General features: G+C 43.5%; 1 protein-coding gene across 2 annotated transcripts in view; it reads left to right on the top strand.

Moving 5' to 3' along the window:
- Positions 1-14,581, top strand: part of LOC112412445 (S-adenosyl-L-methionine-dependent tRNA 4-demethylwyosine synthase) — a 154,176-nt gene extending 139,595 nt beyond the window's left edge. For both annotated transcript variants that reach the window (XM_024764137.1, XM_024764138.1), the window contains exon 16: positions 10,754-14,581. In XM_024764137.1, the coding sequence (XP_024619905.1) occupies positions 10,754-10,975 (222 nt within the window). In that variant the 3' untranslated portion in view covers positions 10,976-14,581. The remainder of the gene's footprint in view (positions 1-10,753) is intronic.
- The last annotated feature ends 12,641 nt before the right edge of the window (positions 14,582-27,222 follow it).

Raw genomic sequence — 27,222 nt, 5'->3', positions numbered from 1 at the left:
GTACATCTTTGGTAAGGAGGTCAGATCTTTTGCCCATTTATTTAGTTGGATTGGTTGTTTTGTTATTGTTGAGTTGTAAGAGTTTTTAAAAGATATTTTGAATACAAGTCATTTATCAGATATGTTTTGCAAATATTTTCTCCCAGTCTACGTGACTCGATTCTTCATTCTCTTACCTGTGCCTTTCTCAGAGCAAATGTTTCTCATTTTAATAAAGTTATCAATTTTTCTTTCATGGTTCATGTCGTCAGCAAATAGAGGCAGTTTTACATCTTCCTTTCCAATTCTGAGACCTTTAATTTTATTTTTTTCTTGCGTGGTTGCTCTACCTAAGGCTTCTGGTACTGGGCTGAGTACGAGTGGTGAGAATGCGCATCCTTGTTTTGTTCCTGATCGTAGAGGAAAAGCTGTCTGCCTTTTACATTGAGTATGGGCTTGTCTTACACAGCCTTTATTATGTTGAGATATGTTTCTTCCCTGCCTAATTTATTAAGAGTTTCTATCATGAACGGATGTTGAATTTTATCAGATGCTTTTTCTGTGTCTTTTGAGATGATCTTACAACTTTCAAAATGTACCTTAGACTTAAACATAAACTATAACTCTATAAAATTTCTAGAAGATAACAAAGGACATTATTCCCTTCCTCCCTTCCTCTCTCATGGCTTCTTTTGCTTCTTCATTTTCAAACCACTTGTTATGGCTGCTGTAGCCCCAATTTAGCTCAAGCATCCACCACCACTTGGTTCAGTCTCAAGTGCCAGATTCTCAAGAGAAGGCTTGCTTATGTATAAAACCATATTGTCTTTGAACAGAGATAATTTTACTTCTTCATTTCTTATTTGGATGCTTTTTTTCCTTTTTCTTGTCTAATTGCTCTGGCTAGGACTTTTATATATGTATGTCTGTTGATCTAGTTGATTTATTGTGTTGTTCAAGTCCTTTGTTACTGTAGTTATCTTCTGTTTGGTTGTTCTATCCATTATTGAGTATGAGATATTTAAGTCTCCAACTATTGTTATAGAACTGTCTATTCCTCCCTTCAATTCTGTCAATATCTGCTTCATATATTTTGATGATCTGTGATCAGGTACATAAATGTTTATAATTGTTGTATTGTCTTGCTGTACTGAACCTTTTACTGATATATAATGTCCTTCTTTGTCTCTTTTTGATTTGATGTCTATTTTGTGTGATATTATTATAGCCACTTCTCCTTTTGGTTACTATTTGCATGGAATATCTTTTTTCATCCTTTCACTTTCAACCTATTTTGTCACTGGACATAAAGTACAGCACTCGTAAACAGCATATAGTTGGATTATGGGTTTTTTTGTTTGTTTTTTGCGGTACGCGGGCCTCTCACTGTTGTGGCCTCTCCCGTTGCGGAACACAGGCTCCGTACGCACAGGCTCAGCGGCCCTGGCTCACGGGCCCAGCCACTCTGCGGCATGTGGGCTCTTCCTGGACCGGGGCACGAACCTGCGTTCCATGCATCGGCAGGCAGACTCTCAACCACTGCGCCACCAGGGAAGCCCTGGATTACGGGTTTTTTAATCCGTTTTTCCAATCTCTGTTTTTTGATTGCAGAATTTAATCTATTTACACCTCTGAGATCAGAAGCAGCAGTTGATGGTCAGAAGACAGATCCCCAGTGTTTGGAGGACAGGGTCCTCAGTGCCCACCCTGTCTCCCACAGGCTGCATGCAGGCTGCTCCAGGAACATGTTTACAGCCGCCTGCTGTGGGCATGGGGAGTGAGGGGTGGGTAGCTACTGCCTGTCTAAACTGAAATTAACTACAATTTACAGTTCAAACCTTCCCCTCAAAGTTGCAAACCTTCAGTAGACTTCAGAGTTCCAAAATATTTATGTCAGGCAAGATTCTGCCAGTATAATTTTTGTCTGGGTTGAGAGAAGTCTTCCTAATGCTTCCTGCTGCACCACCTTCCCAGAATCCTGTACTCTTATATTTTAAAAGTTTTTACTTAGGGCTTCCCTGGTGGCACAGTGGTTGAGAGTCCGCCTGCCGATGCAGGGGACACGGGTTCGTGCCCTGGTCCAGGAGGATTCCACATGCCACAGAATGGCTGGGCCCGTGAGCCAGGGCCGCTGAGCCTGTGCGTCCGGAGCCTGTACTCCGCAGCGGGAGAGGCCACAACAGTGAGAGGCCCGCATACGGCAAAAAAAAAAAAAAAGTTTTTACTTAGTTTAATTCTGAAGTTAATTGACATTGCTGTCCTCCTTCAGCACAATTACAGGGACTTTCCAGTACTCTTTCCTGCAATTAATACATGTTTTGATGGATCCATGTAAATCTCACTTGCATCCCAGTTGTTCCTGCTGGGTTCCGTTTCCTTCTTGATGACGTAAGTGGTAAACTTAGTCTTTTTTTCCTCTGAAACATCTTTATTTCACTTTTGCTCTTGAATGATAAATTATCAGAGTAGAAAACTCTAAGCTGAGGTATTTCCTTCCAGCACTTTGAAGGTATCATTTTGTTGTTTTCCAGCATAATCTTTTCATTATCTTCTAGTATCTTTCATCATCAGTGAGATGTCTGGTGTTATTCCTTAGTTTTAGTGTCTGCTGTTAAACTCAACAACCAGTAACATTTATTAAGGTCACTTTGATAACACTATGCATGCATTAATTCATTTAATCCTTAAAAAAGTCTTATGAGTCATAAATATTATTTTTCCTCATGTTCCAAAGGAAGAATCTCAGGCCCAGAGAGTACAGATCTTCTCCAGGGACAAATAGGGCATAGTTAGAATTCAATTCCATATCTTTCAAAATTCAAAGACTACTTTGGATCACTACATTATACCATCTCTCAAATGCTACAGAGCAGTCAGGCACGGTGGAGAAAGGGAAATGTCCCTTGAAAACAAGGTGCAGTTTCCCATCCCATGTTCACCAAGCAGCATCTCCTTAATCTTCACCACGATCATCAACACTGAGAAAGTTTTTGCCGAATTTGAGGCCCTGTAGGTAATTAAGCACTGATCACAGAGGCCTCCCTCTTGGATATATAAACTCACAATCTGTAAAGGGAGGGAATGAAAAAAAGTGACACCTCCCACACCTTCCCCTGTTGGAATAAGAAGGGAACTGTATGTCTCCATTAGGGTTTCATGCAGTGTTTTCCTAACAAACTCTACTAACTGAATATTTTCCCCTCTGTGTTACATGTGGAACTCATTCTTATCAGAGACCTGATTGTTCCCAGTAATTACTTTCAGAAAAATGTCAGAGAAAATTGGCAATTTGGTGACACTACTGAGAGGACTTAGCGCTACTCCAACAGGATGGGGGATTAAGATTGAAACTCCAGAAACTGAGTTTCCAGATAAAAAATTTTTAATTGCACTTAGATATATCTAGAATTCAATGGCATTGTTGTAGTTTTGCCTCTCAAAATGGTTCCCCAGGCAGCTGTGCCATGGGAATGCTACTTATCACCAGTAAACTCAGAAAAAGGGGGCAACTCTTCTCAACATCTCACTGTCACAGGCAGTCTGGTGCACTTTGAAGTCTGTCTTTGGGATCTTTGCCTCCTCTTACCCAAAGAACAAACAATGCAGTTGTAGCTACAACAGGTGAGAACAAAATTCATAAACCTTGGAAATTCAGTGTAGCACTCTTTTTTTTGTATTCCAAAGTCACTCTCCCTGTAACTACCTTAGGACTCCCTCTACTCCTTCCCAGTTAACTTCTGAGTTCTGAGAAGGTCTGGCAGCGCTCCTGTTCCATCCTTTAACCAGTGCTTTTCTAGTTGTGTGGTTCCTAAGTATTACTGTATGTTTGGAGGAGCCAACTACTAAATAATTGATATTAAGATCACATAAATTCTTCTTAAGAGTATGAAAATGAAAATGGTATGTATGATTCTTATTTTTGTATTATTCTACTTTGTTCTCTATATGTGGACTTTGAGGTCTGGTTATCCAATAAAGGATTAATTTTACCGAAAGAAAGGGCTGACATTTGTCCTCAGCTTCCAGGAGGTGATTTCTAAGCTCTTGGAATGTCCTGCCTGACAAGAGTGTCTTTGCTCATCTGGAGGCACATTGGGTCACACTAGATCGTCTATGCTGAGAATGTGGTTTGGGGTGGGGCTTTGGTCTCCACAGGACCTGCTCAACCTCCAGAGAGGCTGGAAACTAAGGTCAGCCACTCAGCAAGCAGCTAAGTCTAGGTGCACAAACGCCATTAAAATCCCTGGACACCAAGGCTCAGGTGAGCTCCCCAGGTTGGTGGTACTCCACGCCTGTTGTCAGACATCGTTCTGGGTGAAGGTAGCATGTTCCAGGACTCTACTGGGGGGAACGTCGGGAAGCTCCTTGCTTGGAACTCTTCTAGGCTCTGCCCGTGTGCCTCTTCCCATGGCTGATTGTAATCCCTATCCTTAGGCTGTAATAAGCCATACTATGAGTATAACAGCTTTCGGTGAATTCTGTGGGTCCTTGTAGTGAATTGTCAAACGTGAAGGTGAGCTTGGGAACCCCTAAATTTGCAATTGGTGGCAGAATTGGGAGTGGTCTTGGGGAAACTCCTGAACTTTGTACTGGTATATCTGTTTTCAGATCCCAGCCTCACTGTTTTTCATTTTTCTTATCTGCAAAATAGGGGTAACTCTGTTTACAACGTTACTGTGGTAGCTAAATAAAGTGACATATATAAAGCATCTTCATATAATATAGGATTATATTATAGGATTATATATATATATATATATAACATATAATAAAGGATCTTCCCTAAAGGTGCTGATCATTTGATTTTTTAATAAAGAATACTACAGTATCATGTGGAAGAATATTTGTACAGAATACCTACAGTGATGATTTTTTGCTTTTCTCTGTTTGCTCATTATGTCTTTACTTTGTATTATGGAAGATGAGGGTTAAATTTTCTTCTACCTTTTCTCATCACACACTTCCTATTCTCCCACCTTCCCAGCATACATATGCCATAATTTTATGCGTTATTATGACCATATGAATAGTATTCACTGTTGAGCAGTGCAATCTTTTATGATTGCCATTTGTTTCTGGCACAACTTTTTGGTTTTCCCGGAGTTAATATTTGTCTTTTTTTTTTTTTTTTTTTTTTTTTTTTTTTTTTTGTCTGTTCTATGTTCTTGAGCTAAATCAACTCTTGAACTCTCTGCCATCATCTGTTTCTCCTTTCAGACTTTCAGATGTGTTGAATTTTCTATCAGGTTCATCTTTTTAAAGGAGTCTCTCCAGGGGCACTTTCTGACCCACCTACGTTGGACACACCGCTGTCCTACTGGGGTTTCTTTTAGCTTTCTCCTGTGTGGGGTATCTTGTTCCTGTTTTTTCAGGTCTATTTTTAATTTACTCCCTCATTCAGGTGAAGCATCCTCCAGAAGATTCCTGAGAAAGGGTATGTGGGAGGTGCAATTTATTGAGACTTTGAATTTCTAAAAATATTTTTATTCTCCCTACACATGTGATTGATAGTTTTGCTGGATATAGAATTCTAGATTGGAAATTATTTTCCCTGTGCAATTGGAGCCCTGTCTTTAAGTTTTCAGTGTAGCTGTTGAGAACTCTGAAGGCCTTCTGATTCTTGATCCTTTGTACAGGACCATTTTTCCTTGTTAGATTTCCCTTTGTCTCCATTGTTTTCCCTCCGTGAAATTTCACTGAGATGGACCTCAGACAGTATGTCTATTTTCATCCATTATGGACCCCTTCAGTCTGGAAACTCATGGCCTTCACTTCTCAAATTTTTTCCAGAATTATTTCATTGAGGTACCTCTATCCTGTTTCTTTTCCTTTCTTTTAGGAACTCCTATTATTTAAAAATTGGGTCTCTTGGGCCAGTCCTTAAATTTTCTTTTATATTTCTCTCCTATTTTCTATCTTTCTTTTTTATTCTACATTCTAGGAAATGTTTAAAATATTACTTCTTAACTTTCTCAAGAATCTTTCATTTCCATTTCTATCATTTTAACATCTAAAGTCTTTTTCATTCTTTGAGTGTTTCTTTTTATAGTGTAACTTTTTAAAATGAATACAGTAATCTCTCATTTCTCTGAGGATAATTGTTTTAGTTTAGTTGTTTGGATTTTTATTTTGTTTTGTCATTTCCTCCCTACCCTAGGCTCTGTTTACTCTGTTACTCTTTTCTTTTTGTTTATTTTATCTCTCTTCCATGTTAGAAGTTTTCCTCAGATGATCGTCAGTTGTCTGCTCATATTTAAGTGTGAGACTAAAAAGAGTACTGAGAATCCTAAGTGTGTAGACTGGGCTTGACTTTATCTTAGAGAAATCTACCTGGGCCATTTCCTGAGGGAACCCAAGAAGTCTTCATGGCCACCAAGGGTCAGGAAGCAGGGAGTAGGGCTGTTCTGATCTCTCATTTTCAGTGTGACAGCCCTGTTCTCCGCTGTACCTGCTGTCCCATAGTCCATAGATTTTCTGTTTTATTGTCTTCCTAGAATAAACCTCTTGTCTTCTGTTGGGGAGTGGGGTGGGTGGGTTGGGTAGGTGCTCAGCTGTGTGTATGTCCAGGGGGTCAGAAAGTTGAGATTCTAACAATTTCTTAGTCAGAATGTAAACCAGTCTTTGGGCTCTTTTTTTGGTGGGGTGGGGGGAGTTGGGGCCTCTTCTGCCCCACTTCCAGGGGTGACTGGCGCTACCAGTTTGGGGCCTTTGGGGAATTCTGAAGCATAAATTGGGTTGAATCTTGGATTTTTCTGTTTGCTGGTTTAGGATTCAGCTCTCTTGGGTCTGCTAAGCCAGTTATTGCTTATCTGTCATCTTTTAAGCTTCTAAAAGTTTGATACTGTTTTCTCCTCTCCTGACCTCTTTGTTTTTATAAGTTACATATCTTTTAGAAATACCTTTACAGTAATTTTAGTGAGATTTTAAGAAGAAATGAAGCAAATGCCTGTGTTTAATCTGACATCTTTAATAGAACCTTATTGAACATTTAAAATAATAAAGGACCTATTTGTCATCATTCTGTTTAATGAAATTTTCCTAGTGTGAAAGATATGGAAGTAATGAGAACAGGGCCCTTTGTACCACAGTTTGATTGTTCTAGGTGGTGGGAGCCTGTAGAACTGGCCGTTCTGGCCAGCAAGACCACACACACATTCTCAGCAGCCTGGCATCGTCTAGTCAGGCCAGACCATATTGCGCTTGTGGTGTATTTTTGAGATCATCTGTGACCTTTTGAGTTTATTTGTAATTCTGCATAGATTTCCTCTTCCCTTACTGTTGGATTTGAGGAATTCTTGAAGCAGAGTGACCTCATGTCTCAGCATACTTAACCTCAAATTTTGTGATTTGGGGTTTCATTCCTCTGTTTATGCAGCTCCAACTTTCAGCTTTATTTTTGTGCCAATCATACTAGTTTGCCCTTTTAGCTTCTGCCTTTTGCGTGGAATATTTTGATTTTTTCTGAGCTTTTATTCAACGCGATTATTCTCACATTGTCTTGAGAGGGGGGTATGTGTGGATGCAGTTTTGTCTTAGGGGTTTTATAGCTCAGCGTTAATTTGAGAGTAACCTACAGTTATAGACTGAAGGTATATGTCCCTTCAAAATTCCTATGTTGAAGTCTTAACCACCCCACCCCACCCCGCCAACCAGTATGGCCATATTTGGGATGGGGTCTCTAAGGCAGCAGTGAAGGTTAAATGAGGTCATACGGTGAGGCCCTGATCTGATGGGGTTGGTGCCCTTATAAGTAGACACCAGAGCGCCCCCACTGGCATCCTCTGCTTGTGCACATACTGAGAAGATGCCACGCGAAGCCAAAGTGAGAAGGGGGCTGTCTGCTGGAACCTTCACCTTAGGCTTCTAGCATCGAGAACCGTGAGAAAATTAACTTTTGTGGTTTAAGACACCCAGTCTATGGTATTTTGTTATGCAGCCAGGCAAACTGATACACCAGCCTTCTGTCACATTTACTTGGTCTTCTAGTTTGTTTTTTTAGACATTGGCAGTCCGAGTTGTCAGTTGACAGATATTAGCTTATAGTTGTCATATCCATGCAACTAATTTCTTCTGTTTTAAGCCAGGGTAGAGCTCTGTAGTTAGGAGCCCAGATCTTCAGGCTGCATTAGGTTTAAGCCAGGGTAGAGCTCTGTAGTTAGGAGCCCAGATCTTCAGGCTGCGTCAGGAGTTAGGAAATCAGTGCAGTGGGTTGCAGCTGGCAGTTTTTAATGAAATACGTTGCCTGTAGTTTTGTGAAAGTTGTGTTTCCAGAGTATGTGTATGTGAATGTGTATACTAGATCAAGATGTAAAATATGTTTCTTACTGTAGGTTGTGGCAAAGAAAAGAGATTTTAACTCTATTGCTGTAGTCCAAGCTAATCTTTTAGTTCCTCTTGTAATATCCATGGCAAGTGATTCTCGTCAGAGTTTGAGGGAAAAGGAAGACCAGAATTGTGGACACTGAGGGTTCAGAGTTCAGACCTAGAGCTCTGAACCCAAAAATGGAAAGACACAGGGAAGAGGAGAACATGGTATCTGTTTAACTCGGCAAGCGAAGCAGGGAACCCCCAGGAGGACTCTTAGCGGGGCCAAACTCCTGGGGCCTGGCTGTGGTTTATTACCTTTCTGTGCATTCCCAGAGTGCACTCACTGCACACACCATGTTATATTATAACTAGTTTTTAATTGTCTGTGACTGGGCCAAGTCCATAGTTGGCACTCCATAAATGTTAGTAGGAGGGAGGAATAAAAGGTAGGCATTGTTATCAGCCTTGTTTTACTGTCATCCGAGTTAATGACATGTTTAATCCTGCACTGGTTGGGAAGTAAGCCCACTTCCAGTCACGTGTGAACGTTGTGCCCTCTATCGTGAGTGCACTGTGAACAGAGTCCACACTATTCTATGGAGCCAAGAGCAACACAGTTCCATCCTGTCTCTCGAGATGTCAGAACAGGTGGAAATGTTTTCATTGTATGGACTTCTAGCTTTATTAAGAGAGGTAAGGGGGAAGAGGTTATAATACGTCAGGAATAGTCATGAAACCAGCAGTCTTGGCAGGATGCAGGGGGAACGGGGGAAGTGGCTACGGAAGCAAGTATAACGTGCTCTTGTTGGGCGAGTTCAGGGTGCAGTGAAGGCCTGTGGCAGGGGACTGTCACGGTCGTCTACGGGGATTCAGGAGGACTTCCCAGAGCAAAGAACATTTATGAAGAGATTTGAGGCTTAAGTAGGAGGTGTTAATCAGACAGAGGTAACGACATAGGAGTCACCAGAGGGGGCGGGTAGCTCATGAGCGGCCTCCAGTTGGAGATGTGACGTTTAGACGGCATGTCCTAGGTGGTGGCGCTCTATTCTGCTGTAGGCATAGCCATCTACTGCAGCCTGCAGAAGCTGGAAGCAGCCCAAACTGGAATCAGACAGTCAGTCAGCCGGCAGACTGTTGCCGACTTCTAGAAGTGAGGCCCTGCCTTAAGGCAGTGGCAGGATGTGGCCATGGAAGTACAGCTAAGGAAGAATTGATAAGGCCTGACCATATTTGGGGTGTAAGCGGCCAGGGAAAGGAGGGGCACCTTGGACTCTAGTTTTGAGGTTCAGCACCCGGGGATGACAGTGATTACTTTCCTAGTGGTAGAGAACATTTGAGAGCAGTCAGCCTTGAGAGGGAAAATGGTGGGGAATGTGGATTTTACATGTTGAGTGGTAGAATTCATAGAGCTCTTAGGGCAACTTTTCAAGGAATGGTCTTATTAGAAGAAAATTTTTCATGATTCATAGGTAGACTAAACTTTCCCATTTATGTGGCATCTTTTCCCTTAGAAAGCGCCTAGCTGTTGGGTAAAAAATTAGATGTTATTTAAATACAGCATATTTTAATATTCTAAATCCAGGAACCTAAATATTTTCAATATTTTTCTCAGCTAGGACATGAAATTGTTACTTACCTTGGTTCATAATCAGTTTTTTTTTAAAAACGGTGGCATAACAAAGATTTGTCCATTTATAACTCAAATATCAACGTATTATACATTTACACGATTGAATGCCAAGTGGTTGCTTTGAATTAAAAGCCTTCACAGTTCAATTTGTAGTTCCTTCACAGCCTCCTCAACTTACATTGTCTTTTCTTCATTCGTGATCATTATTCTACAGTGACTTTTGAGAAGCAATTTTCTTAAAAGAGTACAAATTGGATTATTCCCCTTTATTGAATTGAAATTCTTAACAGGGCTTTCCGTTAATGAGATATTGTATTCACGTTAGGCTAAAAGGGCTAGTTTGAGTCATTAAGTTAGCGTTTCAGAATTAGAAAGTCATCAATTAAAGCTTCACTAATAACTCAAGCAAAATTTAGTAATAAAGGGATTCCACTAGGTGCTGCTAACACAAGCATGAAAATTCATACCAGGGAAAACTGGCAACAAGAGGAATCTGAATTAGCTTGACACATGATAATGCCGAAAACTTCATTAATCTCCTTCCAGTGATACTGCTCAAGATAAACACATCCTTGACTTTCAGTTCTAGGATGTATTCTTTATTCAGCGACTGGGTCTTCCGGGTCCAGCACGGAAGTGGTCCTAAGGGAAAAGAAACTCTCCTTTGACTGTGTATAGAACATTCTGCTTTGATACGGAACGATGTCTGGAGCGCAAAAGAATTTTCTTTAACATGATAGGGGAAAAGTATCAGGCTCATTTTTGATTTTTTGATGCTTACTTGACATTTTTTATGGGTGTTTTGAGTTCTGACCTGACTACTTTTTTTCTTGCCAGTTTAAGATTGGCAGAGAATGGTGGACGTGGATTGATTACAGCCGCTTCCAGGAGCTCATCCAGGAATATGAAGACAGTGGTGGATCCAAAACTTTCAGTGCCGAGGATTACATGGCCAAAACTCCTCACTGGGCGTTATTTGGTGCCAGCGAAAGAGGCTTTGATCCCAAGGACACAAGATATCAGAGAAAGAACAAATCAAAGGATATATCTGGATGTTGAGATTATCTGAATTTAGGATACTGAAGGACACAAACTGATTACCCCAGAAGGTTCTCAGACTCCACTGTGATTTTTCCAAGGACAAATTACACAAATTATATTTCACATAGAGAAGGGTGTAAGGGGACGCAAGTCACATCCTTAGGCTCAGGAGACAGCAGCCACGCTTTGAGTGCCTGGGACTCAGCCTCACTGTCTCTTTCCAGAACTCAGTCCCTTTTCTGAGTTTACTTCTGAAAGAAAGTCATTTTGAGGGGGAAGTACACAACCTTTATTAGTTTTGAATTATAATTAGGAAGACTGCCTAGAATGCCAACCATGGGAGTGTCGTGCAGAGTGAATTTCTGGTCCTTTTCCCCTGTCATGGGCTGTTGGCCTTTGTCAGTTGTACTACCCTGAGGTCAGTGTATCTGCTTCCTCTAAGATCTTCATCCCTTTCTTACATCTTAAGATAACACTTCCTGAAAGTAATTTGTCATAATTCTCAATTATTGTATTTTTTCTCAATTATTTTAAATACTACATAGATTTCTTTAAATATTCATTTAGTACCAACTCTTTAGAAACTGATTTGGATCTAAAACTGTACTAGATCTCATTCCATTCCCATACAGATTGCCATAGAAAGTAGTATGTGAGCTGGATTAGAGTAAAATCTCTCTTCTTCTCTAAGAGGAATTGTTGTATGATGTCACTGAATAATTAGTCTCACAAATTAGTCTCACAAATTAGTGAAACAATGAGTACAATTTGTTTTTGGTGTGAAAAGTAAGTGTTTAAGCCTCTCATCACTACACATATAGCAGGTTTCCATCTTCTTTCACTCTTGTAGCCCTAGCTACTTTCTGCAACCTGTTCTTTAAGTTTCAAGTTTTTTCTTAGTTGAAAACATCACTAAATACTCAGTTTTTAAGAAGTATTGTAGTTATTTAAAAAAATTCCTTTATCCTAAAATTTTAGTAAAATATCTTTTGTGAAGACTTGGACCACACATTTTCTTTTGAGCGCTTATTTTAAAGATGCTTCTAGTCCCGTGGTTCTAAGCCCTGTCAGACCCATCTCCTCCTTATATTCCTCCTCTATTCTCTGCTGAAGTAAAGTTCATAATAATATAATCTACTTACTCATTTAGTTGAAAACTGGGCACTGTATTTATTTCTAAGTAATAGAGTCTCTCTGTGCCATAGGATGAAATCAGATGTTCTTGAAGTCACCACATCTTCAAGCATGCGTTCAGTCTCCTGTTGACCCCTGAGACAGACAAGAGATGGGAGTGGTCCAGGCCAGTGAGGCAGGAGCTCACTGAAGCTCAGATGTGTTAATAGTCATTGAGTAGAGATGGAAAATCTCTATTCAAACCTTAAATTAGAGCAGAATATTAAAAAGCAAAATCTCATGCTAAGGAGCGCACAGATGGGCTCCTGTTTGTGACAGCTAACTGGGCACACAGCTGTAGGAAGACCCCTCTGGGGCTGCCGTAAGGAGCAGGGCAGGCGGCAGTGCATGCTGGGCTTTGGACCGTCCCTCAACCTCTTTTAACACCGGGCAACGCTGCCTTTATTTTTTATGCATTGAGGTTCTGCTCAAGATTTAATTTGAACGAAGATATTCTGTTGCTTCAAAGAAAAAAAACAAAAGCAAGCCTCTCACCACCAGAATGAGCCCTCCTGACTCCATTAACTTTAGGCACATAAATGAGCAGTTTTTCCTCCCTCTGCCACCCAGGAAGTGTTTGCTTTATATTTTAAAAAAAATAACATGGTATATTAATCCCAGTTCACAGTCACAGCAGAAAATTTTAAATGCCTAGGGGAAAAAAATAGAGTGGAATCTGGATGAAAAAAACTAAATGTTTGCTGAGCAGTATTAAAGTAGAAGAGATGGGGAAGCTTGAATATTCTTAGAAGGTGAGCTATTTGAAAAGTAGCATTCTAGATGTCCAGTGGAAGTTATTGTTGGAGTTTGAGCAAGCGATTCTAAAATTCTGCCGAAAAACTAGCCAGGTAAGAATAGTTACAAGATTCTAGAAAAATAATTATTCAAGGAAAATTGCTTTACAAGATATTAAAGAATGTTGTCTAAAATAATTCAAACAACATGAAACAAGAGATCAGCTTCCAAAATGACAGAGTGAGAACCTCAGTGAACTCACTCTCCCTCTAAAACAGTGAAAATATGGGCAAAACAACTAAAATCAAAGAATTTTAGAACTCCGACAGTTTAACCAAAGCTTTGCCATGAGCTGAAAATCATCTGTTAAGAGAAACTACTGAACCTTAATAAAATTAACAGTTTACTTCTCATCAGAAAGCATGGCGGCCAAAAGACAGTGGAATGGTATCTCAAAAGAGCTGGAAGAAGAGACTTTCAACCAAAAGTTCTATGCCTAGCTTAATCTTCCTTCAAAATTAAAGAAGAAATTAAGACATTTTCAGATAAGCAAGAAGTAAAGAATTCATCACCAGCAGACCTGCCTACGAGGAGGAGTCCTCAGGGCTTAATGAAAGTACGTTAGGCTTGAAACCACGTGAAGAAATAGACAGCACTGGCGGAAGTAACTACGTAAGTTTTATAGAAGACAATATAAATGTACTTTTGTTTGTAACTCTCCTATCTGTTTTATAAGATAGCTGCGTAAAGCAATATTTATAAAACTGTATTGATGGACTTAGAATGTATAAAGATGTAATTTGTGTGACAGTAATGACATGAAAGAAGTGTGAGGGGAACAGAGGTATATTGGAGCAAGTCTTGTCTACCCACTGTTGAAATTAAGTGGGTATGTTTCCAAAGCAGATTTTTTTAAGATGCTAATTGTAATCCCAAGAGCAGCCACTAAGAATAAATTTTGAAAGTTATAGTAAGAAAAAATACGATTCTGCTCACAGTTTCAATGTGTGGATTTTCCCCACCACCACCAAACATTTCTCCAACACCAGCTGGGTGTCCTGCAGTTTAGCTTAATTCTGACACTGTCTACCTGGAGATAGCATCAGATCCCACAGGTTAAGTGCTCTGCCCCCCAACTTCAGATGCCAGTCACAAGTCCAGGTTGTCACCTGTGCTTCTGACCAACCAGCTGTAGATTGGAGGTTCCCGTGGGTTTGATAAATGTGCTAAAGCGGCTCACAACTCAGAGAAACATTTTACTTACTAGATTATTGGTTTATTATAGAAGGGTATATATAACTCAGGAACAGCCAGATGGAAGAGATACACAGGGCAACGTACGTGGGAAGGAAGATAGGGCTTCCATGCCTTTTGCAAGCACGCCACTCTTCCAGATCATGTGTTCACCAATCTGGAAGCTCTTCAAACCCAGTCCTTTTGGTTTTTTTTGTTTTTTACATCTTTATTGGAGTATAATTGCTTTACATTGGTGTGTCAGTTTCTGATTTCTTTTGGGTTTTTATAGAGACTTCATTACATAGGCACGATTGATTAAATCATTGGCCATTGGTGATTGACCTTAATCTCCAGCCCCTCTCCCCTCTCTAGAGGTCCAGGGGTGGTTCTGAAAGTTCCCAACCCTCTAATCACTTGGTTGGTGGCCCTGGCAACGAGTCCCCTTCCTTAGGTTACTAAGGGCTTTGCAAAAGTCGCCTCATTAACATAACAAAAGACACACGTTGTTGTTGTTGTTGTCATCGCTTAGGAAATTCCAAGGGTTTTAGGAACTCTATGCCAGGCACTGGGAGAGAATAAGTATATTTAATAATTTAATATTTATATTTAAATAATGTATATTTCTTATTATAAATCACAATATCACAAAGAAATGAGAATTTAAAAGGTACACTAGAAAATATCTATTTAGAAGACAGTAACAGTAACAAAACAACAAAGATCTAAGACATTCAAAAAACAAATAGCAAAAATGTCAGGCACAAATCTTGCCTTATTGGGTTAGTATATTATGTAAGTAGATTAAATACCCCAGTCAAAAGAGGCAGAATGTATTTTTCTTTTAAATCCAATTATATGCTGTTCGCAATAGACACACTTTACATTCAAAGACTGAAAGGATCGAGAAAGGTATACCATGGAAGCAGTTACCAAAAGAGAGCTAGAGTGGTTTTACTAATATCAAAAAAATAGACTTTAAGACAAAAATAAATTGTTAGTGGGGACAAAAGGGACATTTTATAATGATAAATTGTAATTATTTTAATTATTTATAATTACACCTTACTAGAAAGATGTAATGATTTTAAACATGCGTGGACCTAACTAACAACAGAGCCCCAAAATATGTGAAGTGAAACCTGACAGAGTTGAATCAGTAGTAATTGGAGACTTACATAACCCACTTACAACAATGGATAGAGCAACTAGGCCAAAGCCCAAAGAGGAAATAAGAGATTTGAGCAACACTATAAATCAAGTACACCTGAAGGCCTCCATAGGACGCTCCACCAACAACACATTATTCTCGAGTGCCATGGAACATTCTCCAGTATAGACCATATGTAAGATCATAAAACAAGTCTCAGTAAGTTTAAAAGGATTGAAATTATGCAAAGTATAGTCTCTGACCAATGGAATGAAATTAGAGATCATTAGAAATCAACAAAAGAAGAAAATTTTGGAAATTCATAAATATATAGCAATTAACCAACGTCCTAAACAAACAATGGGTCAAAGAGGGAATCACAGGGAAATTAGGAAAGACTTTTGAGATGAATGAAAATGAAAACACAACATACCAAAACTTATGGGATGCTGCTAATATAGTGCTTAGAGGGAATTTTTTTTTTTTTTTTCCTTTGGTTACGTGGGCCTCTCACTGTTGTGGCCTCTCCCGTTGTGGAGCACAGGCTCCGGACGCGCAGGCTCAGGGGCCATGGCTCACGGGCCCAGCCGCTCCGCGGCATTTGGGATCTTCCCAGACCGGGACCTGAACCCGTGTCCCCTGCATCGGCAGGCGGACTCTCAACCACTGCGCCACCAGGGAAGCCCTGCTTAGAGGGAATTTATAACTGTAAATGCCTACATTAAAAAGAAGATACATCTCAAATTAATAACCTTCCATCTTAAGTAACTAGAAAAAGAACAACTAAACTCAAAGTGAGCTAAAGGAAAAAAACAATAAACACTAGGGGCAGAAATAAATAAGAGAAAGGAAAGAAAAGCAAAAGAAAAAATTAGTGAAACCGGAAGTTGGTTCTTTAAAAAAATCAACAAAATTGGCAGACCTTTAGCTAGACTCACCAAGAAAACAGGAAGATGCAAATAGCTAAAATCAGCTATGAATGCACAACTTTCTGAATATACTAAAAACTATACACTTTAAATGAGTGGATTTTAAGGTATATGGAATATATCTCAATAAAGCTTTTTTTTAAAAAGCACAGAGGCAAACCTTAATGTTTATGAAAAGCAGTATAGGATATAAGATAAGGAATATAGGATAAATCAATGGAGATTTGGGAGAAAAATTATGTAGTTTTGGTCTTTATACTAAATACCAAAAAGAGTCAAATAAAACAAAAAGCTCAGAAGAAACCTTGGGTGACGAAGGCCTTTCTGGACCAATGGCTTTCCAACTTACTCATGCTTCAGAGTCACTCGGAGGGCTTGTTAAAACATATTTGTGGACCCCACTCCAGAGTTTCTGATATAGTAGGTGTGCAATGCAGAAGAATTTGCTTTTCTAACAGGTTTCTGGGTTGTGCAAATGCTGCTAAGAGACCACACGTTCAGAATCCCTTGTAGATATAAAAGCAATGTGAGAGATCTAAGGACAGGGGAAGAAGAACACTGCAGGTAGAGGACTGAGCATGCTCAAAGGCCACGTGGGGGAGGGTTGTGGCACATTTGAGTAGCTGTAGGAAGGCCTCAGTGGCTGGAGAATGCTGCAGAAGATGTAGAAGACCAGGCCACGCAGGGGAACCAGGAGAACATAACAGTGATGACTCGGGGAGATGCAGGCCAGTCTAAGCCCTAAGAGCAGTTATGCAAAGGAACAGCATGATTAGATGTGCATCTTAAGATCACTGTAGCTTTGGGTTAGATAATGGCCTGGAAAGACCAAAAGGGAAGGGGATGAGTTGGTAGGTGTTCTTGTAGAACAGGCCAGAAGTGATGGCCCGGGTGGTAGCATTTGTGCAGCGCACGCCCCTGCATGCTGACCCTGGTGGTTGGAATGGAGGGCAGTGGGTAGATTTGAAAGAGACCTTAGGAGGAAACACTGGTGGATCTGGCCACAATTTGGCTAGATGGGGGTGGGGGAGTGTGGGCAGGCAGGAGGGATGAGTCGTCAAGGATGACTCCTGGGTTTCTGGCTTGAGAACAGTAGAGAGGATGGTGGTGCTCTGTAGGCTGAGACTGGAAGAGGGCCAGGCCTGCGGGAGATCCTGAGTTCATTTGTGGACAGGTAGGCTTGGAACTGCCCAAAATTTCCAAGGGGAAGGTCAAGCCAGCGGTCAGGCATACAGGTCTGGGGTGGAAGAAATGTGTGAATCATCATGGTGTAGGTTATACTTGGAGCCTTAAGGAGGGCGGAGGTCGTCTTCGGAGAGAGTATAAAATGAGGAGGAGGGGCCATGTCTCCAGGAACTCTAGCAGGTAGGGGTGGGACAGGGAAAGAAGTCCCCTGACATCTTCAACAGGGGAGACATTAGAGTAACCAGGCCTGTGGAGTCACAGAAACCTGGGGGAGTTGGGGGGCGGGGACAGATCAAGAAAAGACTGGAGAACAGTTCCAGAGGCCAGTGAGAAGTGAGCCAAAGAGGATGACAGCAAAACATCCCTTGCATAGGGGTCCTCATCAATACTTGTAGTGCAGTGCTCGCACCAGTGAAAGTTTTTAATGACAGAAGATGTTTATGATATAACGCTAAGTTTAAAATACAGAATACAAAATCGTAGTTATCCCCTTAATTATATAAAAATCCTATGTATGAAGCAACATATAAATGGATATGTATTATCTTAATTAGCACAATAAAAGGTATGAGGGAATGTGTTTTCTACCTTGTAGAATCAGACTCTAAGCTTTTTCCTTAAATAAGATCCTGAAGTTGGAATTCAGCCTATAGTTGGAGTTAAATATATTCAAAACTGCATATTTTGTCAGCTGAAAGATTCGTCTTTTTTTGTTTTTCTTTGCTGGGTTGCTTTTCTCACTTTTTATTTAAATACAAATTGATGAACCCCTCCCTGGGCACCGTTGATTTAATCTAAGTCGGCAGTGACTAATCTTGTTGGCTCTTAGCCTGCTTGGTGTTTTTGTCCTTTACTGATTTCCTTTCATTCATTATGAATAAAGTACGCTACTCTCATGACTAGGTTTTGAAGCTGTTTGGTACCGTGTTGTAAATTTCACTGCCTTTTCTGGAGAAAAAGACCCTCTTGTTTGGAAGGAACCCTAGCGTGTTTAGATTTCTCCTCACCGATTCCAAGAATTCCAGCTTAGATGTTAGAGAAAGAGAACTTGTAGTAGCCGCAGACCTCAGTCTAAGGCAGGTATGTTTGCAACGGGCAGTGAGGGAAGCTATCCACTTCTGGGTGAGACAGGAGCATGTATTTGTGCAAAATCGGAGCAGGCAAACATCTTGTGATTCCTTCTCTAGTTTCTGAGAATTCTCATCAAGACCCTGTGAAGCTCCAGCTAACGCTTTCACTTTTCTCTCATTGAGGAAGTGAGTTAATTGCGCAGCTATTAACTGGCTCTCATTGAGGACTACTAGATTTGTACTCTGATCGCTGGCTAAGAAGTGGGAAAAAAATCACTTGGGCTGTTGAAAAAGGGAACTTTTTTTTTTTTCAGAAACTGGTCCCTCCCCTCCCCACTCTTGCCAGGAGGAGCTGCAGTTTCCTGATCTGCTCCCTACTCAGGCAGGAAGAGGGCCTGGGATGTCTCTCACTGTGTCCCCCGGCTCAGGGAGGGATTAGGAAATACCAGTCTCACCGTGTTCACACCCCCCATCTGCCCCCAGAGAAGGGGGAAGTGAGGCCACAGAGAGGAGGGCTCAGGAGCATCACGCTGGAGCAGTGGGGCAGAAGGGGCTTCATGAGATCATGCCAGCAGGGTTCAGCTCACCCAAGCACTGCACTGGGGGCGTTCAGCACATCTGGCTTGAGCGGGGGAGCCCTACAGTCAGGTTGTGGTGTCTGAAGGGTGCGGGGTGGCCTTGGAACTCTTGCCACTTACCAGCCGCGCACAGAATAGGGATCCCTGGGGGCAAGGCCTTAAGGCACCTGGCACATTTCTTGCCAGGACCTTGGGTTCCTCTGACTAGTCTCTGACCCGGCCCCTTCCCAGGAGACCAGAAGTCAGCACTGCCTTTGTGCCACAGTCTGAGCCCCAGTGTGGGGCTGGGAACTAGGGTTCAGGTCTGAAGAGCAAGGCCTCATGAGTCTGCTGGGCAGCGCAGGTGGGGAAGGCGCAGCTCTGAGGCCACGGGAGCAGGTTCCTGGCAAGCGTGTGCTGCATCTTTGGAGTTGGAGTGTTTGGCGTGGCAGATGGAACCCAGCGGCGTTCCTCTGGGGGCTGTGCTCTCCTTAGCCCCCAGCCTGCACATGGTGCTGGGGGGACACATGATCAGAGAAGGAATACCTGGCCGTTTATTGAGAGCCCTTCCTACTGATAACCAGAAAAGCTTATCAAAACTCCAGGCTCTTGTTCAACTCATCCAAAAGAATTGGGGCAAGGAACACAAAACACAAAAGAAGAAACACACACACACACACGCACACACACGCAAGCACACACTGAGGCTGAGGAGCAAAGAAAACAAAGAAGCAGGTTATGGAGGCAAAGAACACAGAGAAGAATGTGGGCGTCCTCATGAGCGAGGGGTGCACTGCAGGGTTATTTATTTATTTATTTTAAATATATTTGTTCGTTTATTTATCTTTTTATTTTTGGCTGCATTGGGTCTTCCTTGGTGCACACGGGCTTTCTCTAGTTGCAGTGAGCCAGGGCTACTCTTCATTGCGGTGGCTTCTCTTGTTGCAGAGCACGGGCTCTAGGAGTGCGGGCTTCAGTAGTTGTGGCACATGGGCTCAGTAGTTGTGGCTCGTGGGCTCAGTAGTTGTGGCTCGCGGGTTTCAGTAGTTGTGGCACGCGGGCTCAGTAGTTGTGTCTCAGAGGCTCTAGAGTGCAGGCTCAGTAGTTGTGGCGCATAGGCTTAGTTGCTCTGCAGCATGTGGGATCGTCCCGGACCAGGGATCGGACCCGTGTCCCCTGCATTGGGAGGTGGATTCTTAACCACTGTGCCACCAGGAAGTCCACTGCAGGGTAATTGATTCACCCTTTTATCTTATTTTACCCCTTTGAATGGATGGGGGTCTTTTGATTAGGGGTAGACTATTCATTGAGGGGAGGGTTGAGGTGGGGCCTGGATTGCACCAGGTTGCATCAGCGCATTTGTCTCCTGAAGCCACCACGTATGTGCTCTAAGAGCTGTTTTCCCTTCAACTGTCCCTTAGTAGTCTAGTGGCCACACGTGGAAGGTTGTACAGGGTCATTAGCAACCTGCGCATTTTTACCGCACATGCTCCACGGTTTCCATGGTCAGAGTTTCTTGTGCAGATGCTACAGAGGTTCTGTTTTAGATGCCATTCCTCCACGCGTCATGGCCTCATTAAGTGCAAACCAAGGAGGTGCCTTTGCCTTCTGCCTAATACCTATGCACGAGGAGGCTGTCCTTGGGCCTGGGCCTGTCTTTCCTGCCTGACTACATGCCAGGCTCTGTGCAGGACCTCTGCCTCCAGGCTGGGGGGTTAAATGGCAGGCACTGGTCAGAGCTGTAACTCCCTGCCTCACCCCAAACTCCGCCTCCCTCCTCTGTCTAGCCACCAGACAGGCTGCTGGAGTGAAAGTTCTCGAATGCACATCTGACCATGTCCCTTCCAAAACCCTCCCATTCCTCCTTTAAGCCCGTTGTCAAGTCCACACTCCTCAGCCTGACACACCTCACCACCGGTCCTGTGGAATAGCTCGTGCTGCTGCTTCCATCTCTAATCCCATCCTTTCCTCCATCCCCCTGACCGGCTCCTGCTCAGCTTCTAAATTCAGACTTTTGAGTTTGCAGTTAACCTCATTCAGATGATTTCATTGGCTTGCTCGTTAAAGTACACATTGGCCTTAAGTTTTTTCACCCAAGGCAACTTAGCACAGAGCTTTTCAACGCATTTCCAGAACTCATAGACTTTGAGCATCTTATTGAGTAAGATATTACCCTGGTGGCAGTGCATCCTTATTCGTATCGCCCTTTCTTCAGGATCAGAGCCTTGGCTGTGATGGTCCCCAAAGGACAGGAGCCATACCGAGCAGGTTCAAGTGGCTTAGACGCACATGCTCAGGAGTTCTGACCTCTGGGTTTATGCTCAAGCCAAAGAACATTATTGATCACTCTGTACTTTACTTGAAATGATTGATAGTTGGTAACAAAACATGGGCAATATTTTCATGTTTGATTTTTAGGTGGTTTTGTCCTCTCATTTTTCTAAACTGGTACTAGACGGAAAAAGATGTTTATACTATAGAGTCCCGAACTGCTGTCATGGCATGAAAGCATATAGCAGTCAGCATGCTCTCTGCTACCAGTAACAGAGTTAGTGGTTTTGAGCTAGTGGTTTCAAACAGTAGGGATTTTTATTGTCTCATATAAGCAATCTGGAAGTAGGTGGTTTCCAGGTTGAATCTAGGGATGAATAATCGAAGACCCAGGCAGTGTCCAAGCTTTCCACCACACCCTTTAGAACATGTTGATTTTTGTTTTCGGACTGTTGCCCCATGGTCTCAAAATGGCTGCCAAAGTTCCAGGCATCACATTCTCTCACAGCTGTGTTCAAAGCCTGGAAGGAAATGGATGAGGAAGAGAGCTCTCCTCTATTGAGTTGCTCTATTAACCAAAAAGGGAAAAACCCCTTAGAGACTTCTCTTTAAGTCTATTAACCATAAATGGGTCAGTTGACAACCTCCAATTGCAAGGGAGGTGGAGAGCACAAGCATCTGGCATTTTCAGTCTCTAGTGTGGAAGGTAGGTACTATTAGGAGCGAAGAAGGTGGACAACAGCTCCACCTGCCGCAAAGAATATATATCTTGTGGGTGTAGTTCACCAGCACACCAAACAGGTATGGAGCACCTGCTGAGGGCCAGGTTCTTGCTCTGGGTGCTGGAAGAGGAGCTTCACGTCGTAAGACTCGGTCCCTGCCCTGTCTAGGAGAAAAGCAATACTCATGAGCCAGAGGTTAAAAATCAGCAAATTAAATGCAAAGTAGTCTTAGAACCTGGGAGTAGGACTGAGAAACTAGCTTTGTCTTGGAGAATGGAGAGCTTCATGGAGGAGGTGACATTTGAACTGTGTCTTCAAGGATGAATGGGAGTTTACCAGAGGAAGAAGGCAGGTAAAGGCCATTTCCGGCCAAAGGGCAGCATGGGCAGATTCAGAGCTCTGAAAAAGCCCGCTTTTGTTTTACTGATCGCCACCTCTTCCACCACCACCCCGGCTCTGAAGGAGAGCCACCCTTAATCAGAGCTGAGCCTCACGGCCCATTTGGTGGTTCTGAGAGCAGCAGTGATGAGTGCTCACTCCACTCGGGAACTCTTCATTCAGAGAGATGTGAAGTCCTTCAGACCTGCAGTGGGTGGTGTGGGCTGCTCTGTGGGGCATTTATTCTTTGTTCAGCCCACGGTGACACCCTGACTTTTGGGGTATGCACGGGTCCTCACCCACTGTATGGGGGAGTGTCTGGTGGAGGCTATGCTCTTAGTCTCCCCTTGCCCCTCCTGGCCCTGAGATTGGCCATATGACCCTGAACCAGGGCAGTAGCTATGCCTGCCCCCTGGGTCTGGTGATGGGTCCGGACGTGAGCGGGACCGATGGAAGGCCTTCCCTGGATTTCTTCAAGTCAAGCCTGCGGAGGCTGATCTGAGAGACGGAGCCCGTGTCCTGCCAGGGCTCTATGCCTGTATCCAGGTGTCCCTCTGCACAGCTTCCCCACGCGCCGCCCTTATGGGGAGCGACAAGTCATGTCTTTCACTTGGGTTCATTGGAGCTGGTTTTATCAGTTGCAGTAAAGTCTTGGCTAATCTAGTAGCACATCACTAGCAGAAGCCCACTGTCTGCCACCTGGCTGCCACCTCTCCTGGTAATATCCCTGACCCAGAGAGGCCTTCTCTTCTGTCCTGCTGAGTCTGGTTGGAGGAAGATCTCCTGTGAGGCCTGGCTCAGCAACTTCTCTCCCATTTCTCTGGGGCCTTCCCTCTGTGGCTCCTTTCACTCCAAGCCAGCCCCGTGGCTCCTGTGACCTCAGCAGCCCAGGGCTGCCATGCTGCAGGCCCGTGTCATCCCACAGCTACGTGAGCATCCATGCTGCAGCTGGAGCCTGTACAGATGATAAAACTCTCTCCACCTTTCACTCCTTGGGACATACACACCTTCCCCTGGGCCTGGGGACCCTCTTCTTGGGTTCTTTCTTGCTCCTTTGCCTTGGGTGCCTCTGTCTGGGTCTGTCTGCTGCTGACACGCTGTGTGCAGGCCGTTAGGTAGAGCCCTACCCGGCTCTTGTTTTAGAGGCCTATTATCTTAATTCCCAAAGCTTTCACAGGGAACAGGCAGCAAATAACTGCAGCGGCAGCATGCACTCTGCCTGCCTCCTAATTATGACAGTTCATGACTCAGAATCTCAAACTGGTCATTTCTTTGGCCACAGACAGCATCCTGTCCCACTCTTCCCTGCATCCCCTCCGAAAGAGTCAGTCCATTGTTCCAGGAGGAGGGGATGCTGTTGCAATTCATCATGGTACAGATACTACTGTGCGGGGTGGAATAGCGATGCTGTCTGCAGCAGGGCAGGGCATGAAGGGAGGAATAAAACGTACTTCAGTAAGAGAAAATTGCATCAAGCCCTCATCCCCGCACACTCATTTTACTGTGCTCTGTTTACCAAAGCTCATGTGGGTTTATTTAATTTTATTGGGAAATAAGAAAATGCCCCCCAAAATCACTGCCTCACACAAACACGCCTAGCAATAAAATAAAGTGTGTGTGTATAATGCTTTTAGATTTTATCTCATTAACAGGCCACTTCCCTGACCCGGTGGGATCTGCACACTGTGGGGATGGGGAAAGAGGCATCGGGGTATTTGTGCGTGTGCAGGGCAGGCCCCTTTCTCCTGGGGGTGCCGAGGCCCCCGCCGCCCTCCCTCTATGGTTAAAAAGCTTTCAAACGTTTTCTATTTCATGAGCCCTGACCCCATCCCTCATTGTTTCATGTTCCCCCTAAACAACAACTGGAAATTTTTGTGTGAAATCAAGCTTCGTTTTTCCCATCCCCTGAGGAATACAAAGTCAGGCAAGGTGAAGAAACCCCCTTTCTCACCTCCAGTTAGTTCCCTGCGTTGTCTGCTCCAGCCACACCACCAAATCAGCTTCAACGAAGTCCCCGGTGATACCTCAACCTCAAAGCTAACAGATGCCCCCCTTCATCCCGCCCGACTCTCTAGCTTTTGGTCCCAGGACCACTTCGCTCTCACCTCCCCCTCCCGGCGTCCTGCCGGCACCTCCTGCCCGCCATGGTGATTCTCGCCCTGGCTTTCCATCTCCCTGTTCCTCTCCACCCCACACCCTGTGACCTCAGCCTTCCCGCCTGGCCCTCTCGAGTCTGTATCACTTCCACGTGGATGGCCCCAACCCCGGGTTCTCTTCTGAACCACATGCCTGTTTATCCAAGTGCCTTTGAGGTTCCCTCACCTTGAGTCCCCTCCCAGCCCCGCCTTTTCCTGCTTGCCTGTCCCTTCAACACACGGTCAAGGTAGTAGGGCCCCTCAGAGGCCCTCTGTGCTCCCACCCGAAGGAACTGCCCCTTTGTACACAATTCTTTTTGGGGGGGGGCCGTGCAGCATGTGGGACCTTAGATCCCCAACCAGGGATTGAACCCATGCCCCCTGCATTTGAAGGGTGGAGTCTTAACCACTGGACCACCAGGGAAGCCCCTGTACATACTTCTAATATTGTCCATTGCCCATGGGTTGTCTTTTATTGATCTAAATGTTTGCCTCCCCTCCCCCACCCAGACATGACCCCCAGCGGGAGTCTGAGGCGCCATCACCTTCCTCGGCAGTGCCCGGCTCTGGGCAGGCCCCTTGCGAAGCCATGATCGCCTGCCGAAGAATCACCACGGGCATTATTTCCTTTAGCAAACTCACCAGATAACAGATTTCTAGCTGTCCTCCTTCCCTCCTATTCAGGCAGTTCTCAGAGCCCTAATATCTCACAAATCCTTCCTAATGGCCTCATTTATAAAATCATTCTCTTTTTTAATAAGTCAGGGGTAACTTGCCATGTCTATTATTAATGGCCTCTTTCAAAATGCCTTGGCACCTCTTTTGGTTTTCGAAAGGCCCTAAGTGGTTTTCTGAGTTTGAGCGGCACCAGTTTTTCCTTTTAAGGTATACCAATCTGCAACAAGAACATTTCTGAATGACTCATAATTTCTATATCGCGGTTTTCTTCCAGTGGATTCAAAATATTTTGTACCTTTGATACTTTTGCCCTGATATGCGGTGTCAGCAGACCAGGGCCCCCTTTCAAGTGACTGTGGCTGCCTGGGGGCTGCAGTAGTTTATACGATCTGTCCACATATTCACTGCCTCTCTCTGGGCCCATCACTTCAGCAACCTCCCTGGTGCCTCCTCTATGGGAGGGGTGGACGCCCCTCCTGTCCCGCTGGCTTCAGGCTGGGCTGTTGGACTTACTTTGGCCAGTGGTATGTGATCAGATAGGACATCCAACGTGGCCCAGCAGAAGTTTTAAGAACCAGTGAGTGTTTCTACCCGCTCTTTTCCTTCCCCCTTTGCCAAGAAAATGGCCTGTCCCCTTCTGCTCACCTCCCTAGAATGGTGAAGACACTTGGACCAGAGCCTCAGCCAAGCAGCAGAAGTTTGTGGTTATAAGCTCCTGCGATTTTGGAGTCGTCCATTGCTACAGCACGACAGGGCAAAAACGGACTGATACAGATGCTCTTGGTCACTCAGAGAAGACAGAGATTTATATGTTGAAAACTCTAAGGAGATTTTCTTACTAGCCCATTGGATCATGGGACACCTACTAGCTTGCTTTTTTAAAAGGAGTGCATTTTGGAGAAGACTCATTAAACCTTCAAAACTTTCATTTCCCATTGTGATGTCACCATCTCCCAGTTTTAGCGTCCATTCCTCCCATCACCATAGCAACACACATTCGGGGACAGGAGCTGGAAAATCCTCCAAAAGGATTGGGGGGGCAATTTTCAATTCCTCCTTGGACCTCAGAAACCTCATCTTATCTTCTGTAGCTTTATTATCTCAGGTAAAGATGAAGGCGGAATGTTCTAAGACAAAGGGGGTCTGCTCGAGTATAAGGAAATGCCGTTCCTGCCCCTGGAGGAGAAGGAGAGGAAAGATTACTCAGAGCATGCTCCATTGCAAGGGAATGGCATATATGGGGCTCCAGAAGAGCTCCCCCAAATCCAGCTGAGTTGCACTCCACCGCCTCCAGGTGGTACTTTGCTGAGGATGTGTCTTTTTTTTTTTTTTTTTTTTTCCGGAGTGAACAGACAAAGCCTTTATAAAATGTGTGAGATGGTTCAGAACTAAGAAGAACTTTACACGGGAGCAATAACAAAACACGAGGATTATGATGCTTTCAATAGACATTATGAAAAAGCAACGAAATCAATGCGTGTGAAAGAACACTGGAACAGATTGCATTAAAAACTTCAAAGGGCTGTGATTCCTTCACTCAGAAGAGCCGCGGGACGGCGAGGGGCCGAGCGCAGCAGAGCAGGGGCAGCGCCGGAGCGGAGGGCGGGCAGCGCTGCCGGCCTGAGGATGTGTCTTGATTGGGAGTCTGCCCTGTGTGTCACTAGGATCACCTACATCTTGGAACCCGGCAACCCCAGATGCTCTGATGAATCGTGTATTTTGAGGTCCTTACATCTAAACCGGTGCAAACAGCTTATAACTCTGTCAGGATCTGGCAAGTGTATCCTCTCTTTCTTATATGGAAGCCTGAGTTTTGGTTGTCAATTCATTTCACCAAAGAGATAACACAAGAATTTTTTTTTCACCTGAACTTTTTATTTTTATCCTCTTATAATCCTTTTATTGTTAAATAATATCTTTTTAATTTATTTTTAATTTACTTTTTATTGAAGTATAGTTGAATTACAATGCATTAATTACTGCTATACAGCAAAGTGACTCAGTTATACATATATATATGTACATTCTTTTTCATATTCTTTTCCATTA

This window comes from Neophocaena asiaeorientalis, unplaced genomic scaffold (assembly GCF_003031525.2).
Source record: "Neophocaena asiaeorientalis asiaeorientalis breed wild unplaced genomic scaffold, Neophocaena_asiaeorientalis_V1.1 scaffold490, whole genome shotgun sequence".
NCBI classification, from domain to species: domain Eukaryota; kingdom Metazoa; phylum Chordata; class Mammalia; order Artiodactyla; family Phocoenidae; genus Neophocaena; species Neophocaena asiaeorientalis.
Note: the sequence above shows the minus strand (reverse complement) of the source record. Positions and strands in the feature narration are given on the sequence as shown.